At 44.5% G+C, this 17,497-nt stretch overlaps 1 protein-coding gene across 1 annotated transcript in view; it reads right to left on the minus strand.

Moving 5' to 3' along the window:
• LOC311147918 (kazrin-like) overlaps positions 1–4,803 on the minus strand; it is a 196,225-nt gene extending 191,422 nt beyond the window's left edge. The window contains exon 1 of the mRNA XM_084184761.1: positions 4,293–4,803. Within this exon, the coding sequence (XP_084040887.1) occupies positions 4,293–4,494 (202 nt within the window). The 5' untranslated portion in view covers positions 4,495–4,803. The remainder of the gene's footprint in view (positions 1–4,292) is intronic.
• Between the last annotated feature and the right edge of the window lie 12,694 nt (positions 4,804–17,497).

A 17,497-nucleotide genomic window follows, 5' to 3' on the forward strand; every position in this document is an offset into this window, starting at 1 on the left:
CAGTAGAGAATCTGAGTTTACGGTTGTAATAAAGCTTCGAAAAAGATATTTCAGACATCACTGTTGCCCGTTAATGTGTGTCTTTAACTCATTAGATGCAAACACAGTCCCCTCATCAGGAAATACTGCTGACATTTAAAACAGCCCTGACAAAACACATTTCAAAAACTGCATTTGCAATTGATGTGGATTCCAGAGCGATGGAGAAAAACGGTCTGACATTTTGAAAGAAGCATGGTTCCTCTCTAGGTTTGTTCCTCTCTAGGTTTCTGGTTCCTCTCTAGGTTTCTTCCTAGGTTTTGCCTTTCTAGGGAGTTTTTCCTAGCCACCGTGCTTCTACACCTGCATTACTAGCTGTTTGGGGTTTTAGGCTGGGTTTCTGTACAGCACTTCGAGATATTAGCTGATGTAAGAAGGGCTATATAAAATAAAATTGATTGATTGAAAATTGATTGATGGAGAAAAACGGTCTGACATTTTGAAAGAAGCATGGTTTAAAAGCCTCATTCCAAATGACTTTAGCGATTGGGATGCATCCATGTCTGGAATGTGTTAAAATATATTTAAAGCTAAAGACGAGCGCCAGCGTATAAAGATATATACTTACTATGTATTCCATTGGGTAAATACGGTTTATTATAAACTGGGTGGTTCGAGCCCTGAATGCTGATTGGCTGTATTCCACGGGTTTGACCCCAAATTTATTTGTACTGTTTTAATTATGTTGGTAACCAGTTTATAATAGCAATAAGGCTCCTCGGGGGTTTGTGGTATATGGCCAATATACCACTGCTAACGGCTGTATCCAGGCACTCCGCGTTGCATCGTGCAAAAGAACAGCCCTTAGCCGTAGTATATTAGCCATACACCACACCCCCTCGTGTCATATTGCTTAATTATACACCTATAGAGGGATGGCAGATGACATTACATATAAATGTGTACACAGGTGCACAAAAGGACAAAATAGACGTCTCCACTCTTCTCCTCAATGTTTATGCTGTGGAGTCTCCCAAGGATGTGTTGCTTTTCACAGAATGACAGAAGCCCTACTGTGAATAGCGGTGCTCTGTACTCGCATAGAAATCACACTTACTCATAGAGAAACATAATCTCAGTGAAACAGCATGTTAGACAATGCTACTGGACACCAATATTGGTGTGTACGTGTAAGTATGTGTGTGCGTGCGTGCGTGTGTGCATGCATGTGTGTGTTTTGTAGTATGAAAGGTAAGAAGACATCAAACAAGCTGCACAGTCAGTCAAGCAACAACCAATTAAAACCTCTATACTTTCGACCAATCATCCTTCTCCCTCTGATGTATCTGTGAGGTTAATTACAGTATAGCAGCTAATGCTAAAACCGTTAGCAATTACAATTACTTTTCTCTCAAAATGTCCTACAGCCTGTTGCTGCCTACGCTTCATGTTTCACTAAGCACAGCTATCATTAGAATCATGTTAAATAACCAATGAACAATGAATAGAAAGCCTTTTCGTGAGCAGAATAGCAGCTCTATAGTATTAGCATTAGCATGCAGCGTTGACCCTCTACAGAGACACCCAGTCCTCTACACTAAATGATGTAATAGGCCTGATTCTGCTTTGATCACCTTCTAGGAAGATTAAAACGTCTTTGCACAGTTTTTTAAATTTATCTTCAAGAAATGCTCTACTCCGTTGCTCAAGATGACTAATTGCTGTGGCAACGTGTACAAGTATTTAATGAGCTCCGATTCACATTAAGAAATGGTTGGCAAGATGTTTTTACAAGCAGGCTGGCGATGAACCACAAGGAAGTCCATCGTCACAGCTTATCAGAGCAAAGGCTCGAACAACACTGAGATGGTGTCATACGGTGTGTGTGTGTGCGTGTGTGTGTGTGTGCGTATGTCTGCGTGTGTGCACATGTATCTACATACACATCTTAACATATTAGGTCCAGGTTCGTTAGCCTGTATGTATCACTACACTCCTTAGCCTATATGTATCACTACACTCATTAGCCTATATGTATCACTACACTCATTAGCCTATATGTATCACTACACTCATTAGCGTATATGTATCACTACACTCATTAGCCTATATGTATCACTACACTCATCGTTGTTCTATATAGAATATCCACATTTGTATGATAGTGTATGTGTATGGAATTAGGGGACCCATGCAAATGTGGCAGTGTGCAGTAGTGAATCCCCAGGCGCTTGCCCGCTAGCAGGGTTGGCACTGCCCTCCCAGTCCCAGCCCTGCATCGTTCCCCCAGAACGAACCCACAGCCTCCCCGACACACTCCCTTCCCCACTGCAACAACTAGTGATGAATTACACCTCCTGGCACTGTTCTTTTTACACAACTCACCAACCAGGGTTCCTAACTCTAAGCCTGGGAAGAGAGGCGTATAGGAAGAGGGAAGGAGAACAAGAGAGGGCAAGGGAAGAGTTAAGACACAGAGACACCAGTACATGTACAAAATACTATTGACCCCTTCAACAGTAATACTCAATCAAATTCACTAAAACCATTTAATTGTCCTGCACATGGAGACGTTTTTAACTGCTATACAAGATTTTAACATCCACGACAGAAATTACAAAAGGTATTGTTTAATTGTGAGTAAATTCCCCAGTAATCATATTGCGGTTTAGGTTTAATAAGTGAGCATGCTTGTGGTCTCTCAGCTGAGCAGTGAAGAGGCATTCCCATTCAAGTCAATTGGAGTCAATTTCTATGGTGAGGCCCCTATGAGGGAGGATGACATCATTTAAACTCGTCCGGCGGAATGCTTGTCGTCACACTCATCCCCGCACACACCGCACACAGTCACACACTCACAAACTCTCACGCATATATTCCTCTCTCTTCCACACACACAGACACACACAGAACCCCCTCACACACACACACACACACACACACACACACACACACACACACACACACACACACACACACACACACACATACACACACACAGAGAGAGAGAGACACACAGAGATACACACACACACACGAGCTGGCAGAAATAACTTAATAACAAAGTGACGGCAGAGTCCATTCAAAACAATGCTGACATACGACCAAGCATTCCAGGCTGGCGCAGCCGAGTCTGTGTCAACGGGTGTGTGCCTCGCCACTGCCAGAGTACACACATACACACACACACACACACACACACACACACACACACACACACACACACACACACACACACACACACACACACACACACAAACACAAACACAGTGAGTGAGTGATACAGAACAAGTAGAGTCAATAAACTTTTATCAAAACTTCAGGCAATGGAAAATAAAGACTTGTTCCATTGAATAGTCAAAATAATAATGCAGGACAATGAAGACTTCTTTTTCACCATGTAACAGACTTTGTCTTTCAGTTCACTAAGGTTTTAGGAACTGGCATTGACTGAGAGTGGAAAGTCTGAATTACAGAACACTACCAATAACATGATGGAACATATCCCTTCATGGAGAGTTCATTGCTACTGTAGCTTCCAGGCAAGGAAACAGCAGGAGTGTGTGTGTGCGTGTGTGGGTGTATGTGTATGTTCCAGGGGTGGATGGGACATAGCAACGCACCCACATGCTCTCGACCCAGCCACACCGTAAACAAAGCCAAGATAGGGAAAACACACACACACATTCTGCAGCGTGGGCAGCCATTCAAACAGTGCTTGGAAACAGTAACCCTCAGCAACCCTCACAACCCCCCCTCGCACCAGAGAGAGAGATCCATTGCCCAGCTTGGAGAAAGTATTGAACCAGCTAGAGTGCCAGCAGTGAAAGTAGAGAGTATGAGAATGGAAGGGGAGGGTACTCGCTCGCAACTCTCCCCCCACCCTTCTCTCCACCACTACCCCTCCAAAGTGCACCACTCCTGCTCTCCAGGGTTCAAATGGAGGGGTTAATTATTTAACTGTGAGGGGACCTACTGAAGCACAGAGGGGGATGAGAGTGGACATCAAACAGTGGATGGACCTCCGCTCCTCTCTCTGGTCCATCCCATTTGTAGCCAACTGTCACCCCTTCTTTCTCCCCCCAAACACCAACATGACACACACACTGTAAATTGTCAAAGGCACAGACACACTCTCTCTCAAACTGCGAGTCAAAGCTTTTTCACCCATTCAAGCACACACACACAGACTCAGACACACACACACACACACACAGACCCACACACATGAAGCAGCGTACACATGAGACAATTACACACACACTCATTCTCTTCTCTCTCTCACACACTCTCTCTCGGTCCGTCTCTTTTACCATGGTGGTGGTGGTGGTGGTGGCGGTTGTGCTGCTGGTGGTGGTTCTCTATGGGGGGGTCACGCTCCCGGTCGGCGGCCCCCTGTTGGGCAAGCCTGTGGCTGGTGGCCGTCAGCTCCGAGCGCAAGTTGGTCACCTCCTGGCTGGTCGACTGGACTGCCCCTTCGGTCCTCTGGGCCAGCTGCTTGTCGTCATCCATCATTTTCAGGATTTTGGCCTGAGGAGGGAATCCAAACAGGAGGGTGTCATGCTGGTGTCAAGTTGACCATGTCCAGGAACAAAATTAAACTGTATCGTGTTTTCAGTTGTATTCCTCCGCACTGCTCTACTCGACTCCTTTCTTAAGAAAAAACGGTGAGTAAAATCCTTCAGAAGCAGTGTGTCCTTTTCCTCAAATTAGCTTCCAGCTAAGGGGAAATGTTCTGTGTAACTGTTATCCTCTGTGGTGCATGTGTGAGTGTGACTGTTTGTGTGTGACTGTGTGTGTGTATGTGCGTGTGTGAGAGAGAGAGAGTCCTTTAACAGGATGAGATAGAGAGTGTGTGAGAGAGAGAGAGAGAGAGAGAGAGAGAGAGAGAGAGAGAGAGAGAGAGAGAGAGAGAGTGAAAGAGGAACAGAGAGAGGAAGAGAGAGAGTGTGTCTGTGTGAGAGAGAGAGCAGGCACTCCCTCTGTGAAATGTGCTCCCTGCAGCTGACTGCTGAAAGGACACAGAGCACTGGGAGATGACAAGCACCTTCTTAAATGGACTGTACCAAGTCCAGGGAAACCACGGGGGGGGGAGGGGGGGGGGGGGATAGTGCTGGTGTCAGCTGCATGGACTTTTGGTGTCAGCTGGTTTTAGCTCGTTGTCTTTGACAGTAAGGAAAAGCAGAACCCAAATCTGTTAGGGCCTAAATCCTTGTGAGAGAATCTGTGAATGGTCTCTGGGACCTTCTCTATCTGTCTCTCCCTCTCCCGCTCCCTCTCCCTATCCCTCTCCCTCTCCTGCTCCGTCTCCCTCTCCCTCTCATAGCAGAAGGGCGCTTGCACTGCTGGAAGGAAATCATTTCTTGAAGAATAAAAAATATGTGGGGGGGACAACAAAGAACGTTGCATAGACATCGCTTCCCAAATTAAATGTGTGGACTATCTCCTTACTCAGGCTGAGGCTTTCTCTGGTGTAGCTTACAGCTGGCTATTGTCCTGCAGTGTTAATGTGTCATTGTCACGGTCCTCTGGATCTCATGTGTTAGTGGCTGAGTGAGCAAGACTAGGAGCTTATTAATTGGGGCTATATATAGAATGTGTTAGATAGAAATGGATTGTGTAAATCTGACATGATTCTTTTCTAATAAATAGTTATTTTAACAAAAATATTGATCTCTAAAGGACAGAGAAGCATGAGATATGCATGTATGTTACGATACATTTCTATAAGAGAGTTCCATGACAATGTTTTCCCGGAGAAGGCTCTGCTCTCTCGCTCTCCCCCACCTCCTGTTATTATTCTCTTTGCCTCTCCACGCTCCATCCTTCATTTCTTCCGTTCATCTAAGCGAGGAATAAAATACTACAAATACAGAAAACAGCCGCAATGACTAACACCTGCTTTGAGATCTGAGGATAATTGATCATGTTGAAAATAACAAACATCAGCAATTTTTCCCTTCCAATGCAACAGAGTTCATACATACAGTACCAGTCAAAGGTTTGGACACACCTACTCATTCCAGGGTTTTTCTTTATTTTTACTATTTTCTACATTGTAGAATAATAGTGAAGACATCAAAACTATGAAATAACACATATGGAATCATGTAGTAACCAAAAGAAGTGTTAAACTAAAAAATAGCCACCCTTTGCCTTGATGACAGCTTTGCACATTCTTGGCATTCTCTCAACCAGCTTCATGAGGTAGTCACCTGGAATGCATTTCAATTAACAGGTGTGCCTTCTTAAAAGTTAATTTGTGGAATTTCTTTCCTTCTTAATGCGTTTGAGCCAATCAGTTGTGTTGTGATAAGGTAGGGGGGGTATACAGAAGATAGCCCTATTTGGTAAAATACCAAGTCTATATTACTGCAAGAACAGCTCAAATAAGCAAAGAGAAATGACAGTCAATCGTTACTTTAAGACATGAAGGTCAGTCAATCCGGAACATTTCAAGAACTTTCTACGTTTCTTCAAGTGCAGTCGCAAAAACCATCAAGCGCTATGATGAAACTGGTTCTCATGAGGACCGCCACAGGAATGGAAGACCCAGAGTTAACTCTACTGCAGAGGATAAGTTCATTAGAGTTACCAGCCTCAGAAACTGAAGCCCAAATAAATGCTTCACAGAGTTCAAGTAACAGACACATCTCAACATCAACTGTTCAGAGGGGACTGTGTGAATCAGGCCTTCATTGTCGAATTGCTGCAAAGAAACCACTACTAAAGGGCACCAATAATAAGAAGAGACCTGCTTGGGCCAAGAAACACAAGCAATGGACATTAGACCAGTGGAAATGTGTCCTTTTCTCTGGAGTCCAAATTAGAGATTTTTGGTTCCAACTGCCGTGTCTTTTTGAGACGCAGTGTGGGTGAACGGATGATCTCCGCATGTGTATTTCCCACCGTAAAGCATGGAGGAGGAGGTGTTATGGTGTGGGGGTGCTTTGCTGGTGACACTGTCTGTGATTTATTTAGAATTCAAGGCACACTTAACCAGCATGGCTACCACAGCATTCTACAGCGATACGCCATCCCATCTGGTTTGGGCTTAGTGGGACTAACATTTGTTTTTCAACAGGATGATGACCCAACACACCTGCAGGCAGAGAAGATGGCTGCCGTTTTACAGCCCTCTAACCAATTGTACTATTATGTGTGTTTTTCCGCGTTATTTGTAATTTATTTTGTACATAATGTTTCTGCCATCATCTCTTATAACCAAAAAGAGCTTCTGGATATCAGGACAGCGATTACTCACCTCGTATTGGACAAAGATTTTTTCTTCAACGTGGCGGCCGTGAAGGATATCCTACAGACACCCGACAAGGCCCAAATCCCTGTCATTCACATGAGAAAGAGACTGAGATATCATGGACGTAGGTCGGGATGCCTTGTAAGGATCCGACGGCGAGCGAGTAAACTGCCTCTCCCATCAATCCTATTAGCCAATCTTCAATCATTTGAGAATAAATTGGATGACCTAAGATTACAGTTATCCTACCAACGGGACATTAAAAACTGTAATATCTTATGTTTCACCGAGTCGTGGCTGAACGACGACATGGACAACATAAAGCTAGCGGGCTATACGCTACATCGGCAGGATAGAACAGCTGACTCCGGTAAGACAAGGGGTGGCGGTCTGTGCATATTTGTAAACAACAGCTGGTGCACAAAATCAAATACTAAGGAAGTCTCTAGGTTTTGCTCACCTGAGCTAAAGTATCTTATGATAAGCTGTAGACCACACTATTTACCAAGAGAGTTTTCATCTATATTTTTCTTAGCTGTCTATTTACCACCACAAACCAATGCTGGCATTAAGATTGCACTGAATGAGCTGTATAAGGCCATAAGTGAACAGGAAAACGCTCATCCAGAGGCAGCGCTCCTAGTGGCTAGGGACTTTAATGCAGGGAAACTTAAATCCGTTCTACCTAATTTCTACCAGCATGTTAAATGTGCAACCAGAGGAAAAAAAACTCTAGACCACCTTTACTCCACACACAGAGATGCATACAAAGCTCTCCCTCGCCCTCCATTTGGCAAATCTGACCATAACTCTATCCTCCTGATTCCTGCATATAAGCAAAAACTAAAGCAGGAAGCACCAGTGACTCGGTTAATAAAAAAGTGGTCAGATGACGCAGATGCTAAGCTACAGGACTGTTTTGCTAGCACAGACTGGAACATGTTCCGGGATTCTTCAGATAGCATTGAGGAGTACACCACATCAGTCACTGGCTTCATCAATAAGTGCATCAATGATGTTGTCCCCACAGTGACCGTACGTACATACCCCAACCAGAAGCCATGGATTACAGGAAACATACGCACTGAGCTAAAGGGTAGAGCTGCTGCTTTCAAGGAGCGGGACTCTAACCTGGACGCTTAGAAGAAATCCCGCTATGCCCTCCGACGAACAATCAAACAGGCAAACGGTCAATACAGGACTAAGATTGAATCGTACTACACCGTCTCTGATGATCGTTGGATGTGGCAGGGCTTGAAAACTATTACAGACTACAAAGGGAAGCACAGCCGCGAGCTGCCCAGTGACACAAGACTTCCAGACGAGCTAAACCACTTCTATGCTCGCTTCGAGGCAAGCAACACTGAAGCATGCATGAGAGCACCAGCTGTTCTGGATGACTATGTGATCACACTCTCCGTAGCCGATGTGAGTAAGACTTTTAAGCAGGTCAACATTCACAAGGCCGCAGGGCCAGATGGATTACCAGGACGTGTACTCCGAGCATGTGCTGACCAACTGGCAAGTGTCTTCACTGACATTTTCAAAATGTCCCTGACTGAGTCTGTAATACCAACATGTTTCAAGCAGACCACCATAGTCCCCGTGACCAAGGACACTAAGATAACCTGCCTAAATGACTACCGACCCGTAGCACTGACGTCTGTAGCCATGAAGTGCTTTGAAAGGCTGGTCATGGCTCACATCAACACCATTATCCCAGAAACCCTAGACCCACTCCAATTTGCATACCGCCCCAACAGATCCACAGATGATGCAATCTCTATTGCACTCCACACTGCCCTTTCCCACCTGGACAAGAGAATGCTATTCATTGACTACAGCTCAGCATTCAACACCATAGTGCCCTCAAAGCTCATCACTAAGCTAAGGATCCTGGGACTAAACACCTCCCTCTGCAACTGGATCCTGGACTGCCTGACGGGCCGCCCCCAGGTGGTAAGGGTAGGTAACAACACATCTGCCACACTGATCCTCAACACGGGGGCCCCTCAGGGGTGGGTGCTCAGTCCCCTCCTGTTCTCCCTGTTCACCCATGACTGCATGGCCAGGCACGACTCCAACACCATCATTACGTTTGCAGACGACACAACAGTAGTAGGCCTGATCATCGACAATGATGAGACAGCCTATAGGGAGGAGGTCAGAGACCTGGCCGTGTGGTGCCAGGATAACAACCTCTCCCTCAACGTGACCAAGACAAAGGAGATGATTGTGGACTACAGGAAAAAAAAGAGGACTGAGCACGCCCCCATTCTCATCGACAGGGCTGTAGTGGAACAGGTTGAGAGCTTCAAGTTCCTTGGTGTCCACATCACCAAACTATCATGAAGAGGGCATGACAAAGCCTATTCCCCCTCAGGAGACTGAAAAGATTTGGCATGGATCCTCAGATCCTCAAAAAATTCTACAGCTGCACCATCGAGAGCATCCTGACTGGTTGCATCACCGCCTGATATGGCAACTGCTTGGCCTCCGACCGCAAGGCACTACAGAGGGTAGTGCGTACGGCCCAGTACATCACTGGGTCCAAGCTTCCTGCCATCCAGGACCTCTATACCAGGTGGTGTCAGAGGAAGGCCCTCAAAATTGTCAAAGTCTCCAGCCACCCTAGTCATAGACTGTTCTCTCTGCTACCGCACGGCAAGCGGTACCGGAGTGCCAAGTTTAGGTCCAAAAGACTTGTCAACAGCTTCTACCCCCAAGCCATAAGACTCCTGAACAGCTAATCATGGCTACCCGGACTATTGGCACTGCCCCCCTACCCCCACCCCCCACCCTATATTTTTACGCTGCTGCTACTCTGTTAATTATTTATGCATAGTCACTTTAACTCTACCCACATGTACATATTACTTCAACTACCTCAACTAGCCGGTGTCCCCGCACATTGACTCTGCACCGGTACACCCCTGTATATATAGCCTCCCTACTGTTAAATTATTATTCTGCTCTTTTTTTCTCAACACTTTTTTGTTGTTGTTTTATTTTACTTTTTTATTAAAAATAAATGCACTGTTGGTTAAGGGCTGTAATTAAGCATTTCACTGTAATGTCTGCACCTGTTGTATTCGGCGCATGTGGCCAATAAAATTTGATTTGATTTGTAAGGGCTATTTTACCAAGAAGGAGAGTGATGGAGTGTTGCATCAGATGACCTGGCCTCCACAATCACCCGACCTCAACCCAATTGAGATGGTTTGGGATGAGTTGGACTGCAGAGTGAAGGAAAAGCAGCCAACAAGTGCTCAGCATATGTGGGAACTCCTTCAAGACTGTTGAAAATGCATTCCAGGGGAAGCTGGTTGAGAGAATGCCAAGAGTGTGCAAAGCTGTCATCAAGGCAAAGGGTGGCTACTTTGAAGAATCTCAAATATATAATATATTTTGATTTGTTTAACACTTTTTTGGTTACTACATGATTCCATATGTGTTATTTCATAGTTGTGATGTCTTCATTATTATTCTACAATGTAAAAACCCTTGAATGAGTAAGTGTGTCCAAACTTTTGACTGGTAGTGTACATCATACATTTGTTCAACATATCTGCAGCAAATGTATCAAAGGAAGTTGTGTTTTACAGATTGCAGCTTCAAATCTTCAATTTCAGTCACAACTATAATTTAAGATATTTTAATTGATTTGCTTTTAAATGATAAATGTTTCACATACATCTAAAGCATGTTGAAAGACAAGCAGACAAATATAAATTGGTTCAATTTCAAGTGTTCAACAGGCTCATTGTTGAGAAAACACATTCACAATGGTTTTGAAATGAAATTGAGGATTAAAAAGAGATGATTACTGTGTCTGTAGACAGTAGAGTTAAACTCAAACCCAAGAATTACACATGGTTATAGTAGCATGTTCACTTTCACTGTATTTTGAAAGATGTTAAATGACCAAGCTTGACTGACAGGTTAAAGCTGTCAGGCTGGCTGTGTAATGTGGTTTCCTTTATACGGTAAACACAGGCCACACACACACACACAGACATATTACATAAACATACTTAAACACACTTTCTTACATACTTTAACATGTTTGTGTGTTTTCACATGAATCAAGGTCATGGTCTGTTGAAATGGTTTCCTACTTTTTTCATAAACGCTCCATTTCCTCTCTGTCTGAGTAGTACCAGTATGTGTGTGTGTGTGTGTGTGTGTGTGTGTGTGTGTGTGTGTGTGTGTGTGTGTGTTTGTGTGTCCACTGCAGAGTGTTACCACAGCAGGACACCTCATCACCAACAACACAACATTCGTCACATTTTCCCCAAGTTTGCAATTGCACACTCCATGTCATTGATATAAAGGCATCCCAGCTAGCACATTAGGTTCCCTGGATGTTCTGGAACGTTGAGAGGGGAATTATATGGCATTTGACAAATAAGAGATTATTTGCTTCCAATCCACACACAAGTAGTAAGTTGCTTGAATGGGCTGTCATAGTAGCCAATTTCCCACAACAAGCTACAGTACTCATACAGTAGTCAAATAAAACCCAGTGCCACTGCAATAACGTCCTTTGGTTATTGTCTACTGGGGTTTATAATGTCAACTCTGACCCTTTTCCCGACTGTGTCGTGAGTGGAACTCATCCAATGTGTAGCTGTACAAAAGCTGTGGTATCAATATAATAATAATAATAATATAATATGCCATTTAGCAGACGCTTTTATCCAAAGCGACTTACAGTCATGCGTGCATACATTATTTTATTTTTTTGTGTATGGGTGGTCCCGGGGATCGAACCCACTACCTTGGCGTTACAAGCGCCGTGCTCTACCAGCTGAGCTACAGAGGACCCCCTCTGAACATCTGCCTCATGGCATGTGTGTTATGTTATTATAGAGTGTGTGTGTGTGTGTGTGTGTGTGTGTGTGTGTGTGTGTGTGTGTGTGTGTGTGTGTGTGTGTGTGTGTGTGTGTGTGTGTGTGTGTGTGTGTGTGTGTGTGTGTGTGTGTGTGTGTGTGTGTGTGTGTGTGTGTGTGTGTGTGTGTGTGTGTGTGTGTGTGTGTGTGTGTGTGTGTGTGTGTGTGTGTGTGTGTGTGTGTGTGTGTGTGTGTGTGTGTGTGTGTGTGTGTGTGTGTGTGTGTGTGTGTGTGTGTGTGTGTGTGTGTGTGTGTGTGTGTGTGTGTTGGATCTAGCAACACATTCCAGCAAACTTGAGTGACAACATTACGCCCCACAGATCGACCCCATATAAACTACAACAACAGACACGGACAGTCACAGTCAGACTGCTCATCCATCTGTCCAGTAAGACACACCAGACACCCTCCTGCTCTGTAAATTAACATACCACCGGGCGTTATTTATAGATGACCCCTCAGCCACGTATGACACGTTACTCATTATTGAGAGAGACAGAAAAAGAAAGAAAACGTGAGATGGGGGGAGAGAGAGAGAACATTTGAGAGAAGAAGAGAGAGGGGGAGGGAGAGAGAGTAGAGAGAGAACATTTGAGAGAGAAAGAGAGAGGGGGAGAGAGAGTAGAGAGAGAGAGAACATTTGAGAGAGAAAGAGAGAGGGGGAGAGAGAGTAGAGAGAGAGAGAACATTTGAGAGAGAAAGAGAGAGGGGGAGGGAGAGAGAGTAGAGAGAGAGAACATTTGAGAGAGAAAGAGAGAGGGGGAGGGAGAGAGAGTAGAGAGAGAGAGAACATTTGAGAGAGAAAGACAGGGGGAGGGAGAGAGAGTAGAGAGAGAGAGAACATTTGAGAGATAAAGAGAGAGGGGGAGGGAGAGAGAGTAGAGAGAGAGAGAACATTTGGGAGAGAAAGACAGGGGGAGGGAGAGAGAGTAGAGAGAGAGAGAACATTTGAGAGAGAAAGAGAGAGGGGGAGGGAGAGAGAGTAGCGAGAGAGAGAACATTTGAGAGAGCAAGAGAGAGGGAAGAGGGAGAGGGAGATACTGAGAGGTTAATAAACAACAACCCAACCCAAATGAGTCCGTCCTCATTAATTAGGCTGAAATTCATCTCACGTCCGGATGGTGTCATGTAGCCTTGGACCCTTCTGGGTAATCAACGTGTGAGAGGGGGTAGGAAATGGGGAAATGCACTCGACCCCTGAACCCAATATAGAACAGACATCCCCCTGGGGGGGATCTGAAGTGGTCTGATTGGGGACACTGGAGCAGAGCTGGACACAGCAGCTGAGTAGGATCAGTAACTGGGCGGCATGCTGGGGGTTGGCATTAGCACATGAATGGAGCCAGGGAGGTATAAGAGCAGTGAAGTGGAGGTTGGTGCGAAGGCTGCCTCTGTCCTGTCCTGCTAGTCTTGTCAGCCATACAGACAGGGGTTCAATGTGGGCAGTGGGCCACAGCTCTGACTCGCCAAAGATGCACATTGTTCAGAGGACAACCATAACCTTATAGCTGAGACACTGGCTCCATTTAATTATTATTATTATTTGGAAGACACGTACATCTTTTTCTGTGTCCTGCAAAACTGTTATGGGGTTTAACCTCTACGGGATCGGTGTCACGTAGACGGTTGAGCTAACGTGCGCTAATGTGATTAGCATGACTGTTGTATGTCTTATATAGGCAGAAAGCTTAAATTCTTGTTAATCTAACTCACTGTCCAATGTACAGTTGCCATTACAGTGAAAGTATAGCATGCTATTGTTTGAGGAGAGTGCACAACAACAAAAAACTTATCACGGCAACAGGTTTGATACATTCACCTCTGAAGATAAATAATGTACTGAAGCTGGAGACTCTTATCTCCCTCACTAACTTTAAGCATCAGCTGTCAGAGCAGCTTACCGATCACTGCACACAGCCATTCTGAAATTAGCCCATCCAACTACCTCATCCCCATATTGTTATTTCTTTTGCTAATTTGCACCCCAGTATCTCTATTTGCACATCATCCTTTGCACATCTATCATTCCAGTCAGTGTTAATACGAAATTGTAACTATTTTGCACTATGGCCTATTTATTGCCTTACCTCCATAATTTACTACATTCGCACACACTGTATATATATTTTCTGTTATATTTTTGACTTTATGTTTTTTTTCCCCCTTATGTAACTCTATGTTGTTGTTTTATCACATTGCTTTGCTTTATCTTGGCCAGGTCGCAGTTGTAAATGAGAACTTGTTCTCAACTGGCTTACCTGGTTAAATAAAGGTGAAATAAAAATAAATAAATTAAACATTCAGTAATCTTGCTCTGATTTGTCATCCTAAGGGTCCCAGAGATAAAATGTAGCATAGTTTTGTTTGATAAAATCAATTTTTATATTCAAATGTAGGAACTGGGTTCTACAGTTTGAACCCCTGCTGTCTCTGGCTCCACACCCACCCTGCCCGGCCATCTAGATGTGTGAAAGTCAGTGTATAAGCTAATGATCCATCATGTATGACATTCCTGGGAGTGTGTAAACTTACATTTTGTATTACCATATCATTATGTACTTGAAAATGTATCAATTGACCAATTCGGTACATTTGGGTAGACTTGATAGAAAATAGTCCAGTATTGCAACGCTTCACTGGATCAATCTGAAACTTTGCACACAAATTGCTGCCATCTAGTGGTCAATATCTAAATTGCAACTAAACTGCAATATTATATTGTGGCCTTTCTCTTGCATTTCAAAGATGTATGTTTTTTTGTTTGTATTATCTTTTACCAGATCTAATGTGTTACAGTTGAAGTCGGAAGTTTACATACACCTTAGCCAAATACATTTAAACTCAGTTTTTCACAATTCCTGAAATGTAATCCTAGTAAAAATTCCCTGTCTTAGGTCAGTTAGGATCACCACTTTATTTTAAGAATGTGAAATGTCAGAACAATGGTAGAGAGAATGATTTATTTCAGCTTCTATTTCTTTCATCACATTCCCAGTGGGTCAGAAGTTTAGATACACTCAATTAGTATTGCCTTTAAATTGTTTAACTTGGGCCAAACATTTCGGGTAGCCTTCCACAAGCTTCCCACAATGAATTGGGTGCATTTTGGCCCATTCCTCCTGACAGAGCTGGTGTAACTGAGTCAGGTTTGTAGGCCTCCTTGCTCGCACACACTTCTTCAGTTCTGCCCAAAAATGTTCTATAGGATTGAGGTCAGGGCTTTGTGATGGCCACTCCAATACCTTGACTTTGTTGTCCTTAAGCCATTTTGGCACAACTTTGGAAGTATGCTTGGGGTCATTGTCCATTTGGAAGACCCATTTGCGACCAAGCTTTAACTTCCTGACTGATGTCTTGAGATGTTGCTTCAATATATCCACATAATTTTCCTTCCTCATGATGCCATCTACTTTGTGAAGTGCACCAGTCCCTCCTGCAGCAAAGGACCCCCACAGCATGATGCTGCCACCACCGTGCTTCACGGTTGAGATGGTGTTCTTCGGCTTGCAACTACCCCCTTTTTCCTACAAACATAACAATGGTCATTATGGCCAAACAGTTCTATTTTGGTTTCATCAGACCAGAGGACATTTCTCCAAAAAGTAAGATCTTTCTCCCCATGTGCAGTTGCAAACCGTAGTCTGGCTTTTTTATGGTGGTTTTGGAGCAGTGGCTTCTTCCTTGCTGAGCGGCCTTTCAGGTTATGTCGATATAGGACTCGGTTTACTGTGGATATAGATACTTTTGTACCTGTTCCCTCCAGCATCTTCACAAGGTCCTTTACTGTTGTTCTGGGATTTATTTGCACTTTTCGCACCAAAGTACGTTCATCTCTAGGAGACAGAACGCGTCTCCTTCCTGAGCGGTATGAAGGCTGCGTGGTCCCATGGTGTTTATACTTGCGTACTATTGTTTGTACAGATGAACGTGGTACCTTCAGGCATTTGGAAATTGCTCCCAAAGATGAACCAGACTTGTGGAGGTCTACAATATTTTTTCTGAGGTTTTGGCTGATTTCTTTCATTTTCCCATGATGTCAAGCAAAGAGGAACTGAGTTTGAAGGTAGGCTTTGAAATACATCCACAGGTACACCTCCAACTGACTCAAATTATGTCAATTAGCCTATCAGAAGCTTCTAAAGCCATGACATCATCTTCTGGAATTTTCCAAGCTGTTTAAAGGCACAGTCAACTTAGTGTATGTAAACTTCTGACCCACTGGAATTGTGATACAGTGAATAATAAGTGAAATAATCTGTCTGTAAACAATTGTTGGAAAAATTACTTGTGTCATGCACAAAGTAGATGTCCTAACCGACTTGCCAAAACTATAGCTTGTTAACAAGAAATGTGTGGATGTCACGATCGTTGAGAGACGGGTCAGACCCAGGTGCAGCGTGCTATGCGAACATGTTTATTAAACCAAATAAACATTAAAACAAAACAAGAAACAACGTAACGTGAAGTCCACATGCTAAACACATACAAGCCTAACACGGAACAAGATCCCACAAACATAGTAGGCAACTGGGCTACCTAAGTATGATCCCCAATCAGAGACAACGAGCGACAGCTGCCTCTGATTGGGAACCATACCCGGCCAAGCATAGAAATCTCAATCCTAGATCATGAACATAGAAATAATTACATAGAACTTCCACACCCTGACTCAACTAACAAGAGTTCTATACGTAAGGGCGTGACAGTGGAGTGGTTGAAAAACGAGTTTTAATGACTCCAACATAAGTGTATGTAAACTTCCGACTTCAACTGTATATTCTCCTACATTAATATCACATTTCCACAAACTTCAAAGTGTTTCCTTTCAAATGGTATCAAGAATATGCATATCCTTGCTTCAGGTCCTGAGCTACAGGCAGTTAGATTTGGGCGTGACAGTACCCCCCCCCCCCCAAAGGTGCGGACTCCGACCGCACAAACCTGACATAACAGGGTAGGGTCCGGGTGGGCACTCCGCCTCGGAGGCGGATCCGGCTCCGGGCGTGATGACCTCTTCCTCTCAGCCTCCCCGTTGCGCCCCTGGTCTGGTCTGGACCTCGGCGTGATGCTTCCTTCCTCCCACGATGCACCCTGGTGTGGGAGACCCCAAACCTGGAGAGAGGCTGACGTCTGGGTCTGGATCGGCAATCCCCCCACGATGCACCAAGCCCTGTCTGGACCCTGGTGTGGGAGACCCCGAACCTGGAGAGGGGCTGACGTCTGGACCTGGATCGTCAATCCTTCCGCGATGCACCAAGCCCTGTCTGGACCCTGGTGTGGGAGGACCCGACCCTGGAGAGGGGCGGACTTCTGGGTCTGGAGTGGAGCCGCTGACCGGAGCTGAACTGGACCCCGGAGGAGCGGACTG

The sequence above is a fragment of the Coregonus lavaretus genome, assembly GCF_964263955.1.
Source record: "Coregonus lavaretus genome assembly, chromosome: 20".
In the NCBI taxonomy this organism is placed as follows: domain Eukaryota; kingdom Metazoa; phylum Chordata; class Actinopteri; order Salmoniformes; family Salmonidae; genus Coregonus; species Coregonus lavaretus.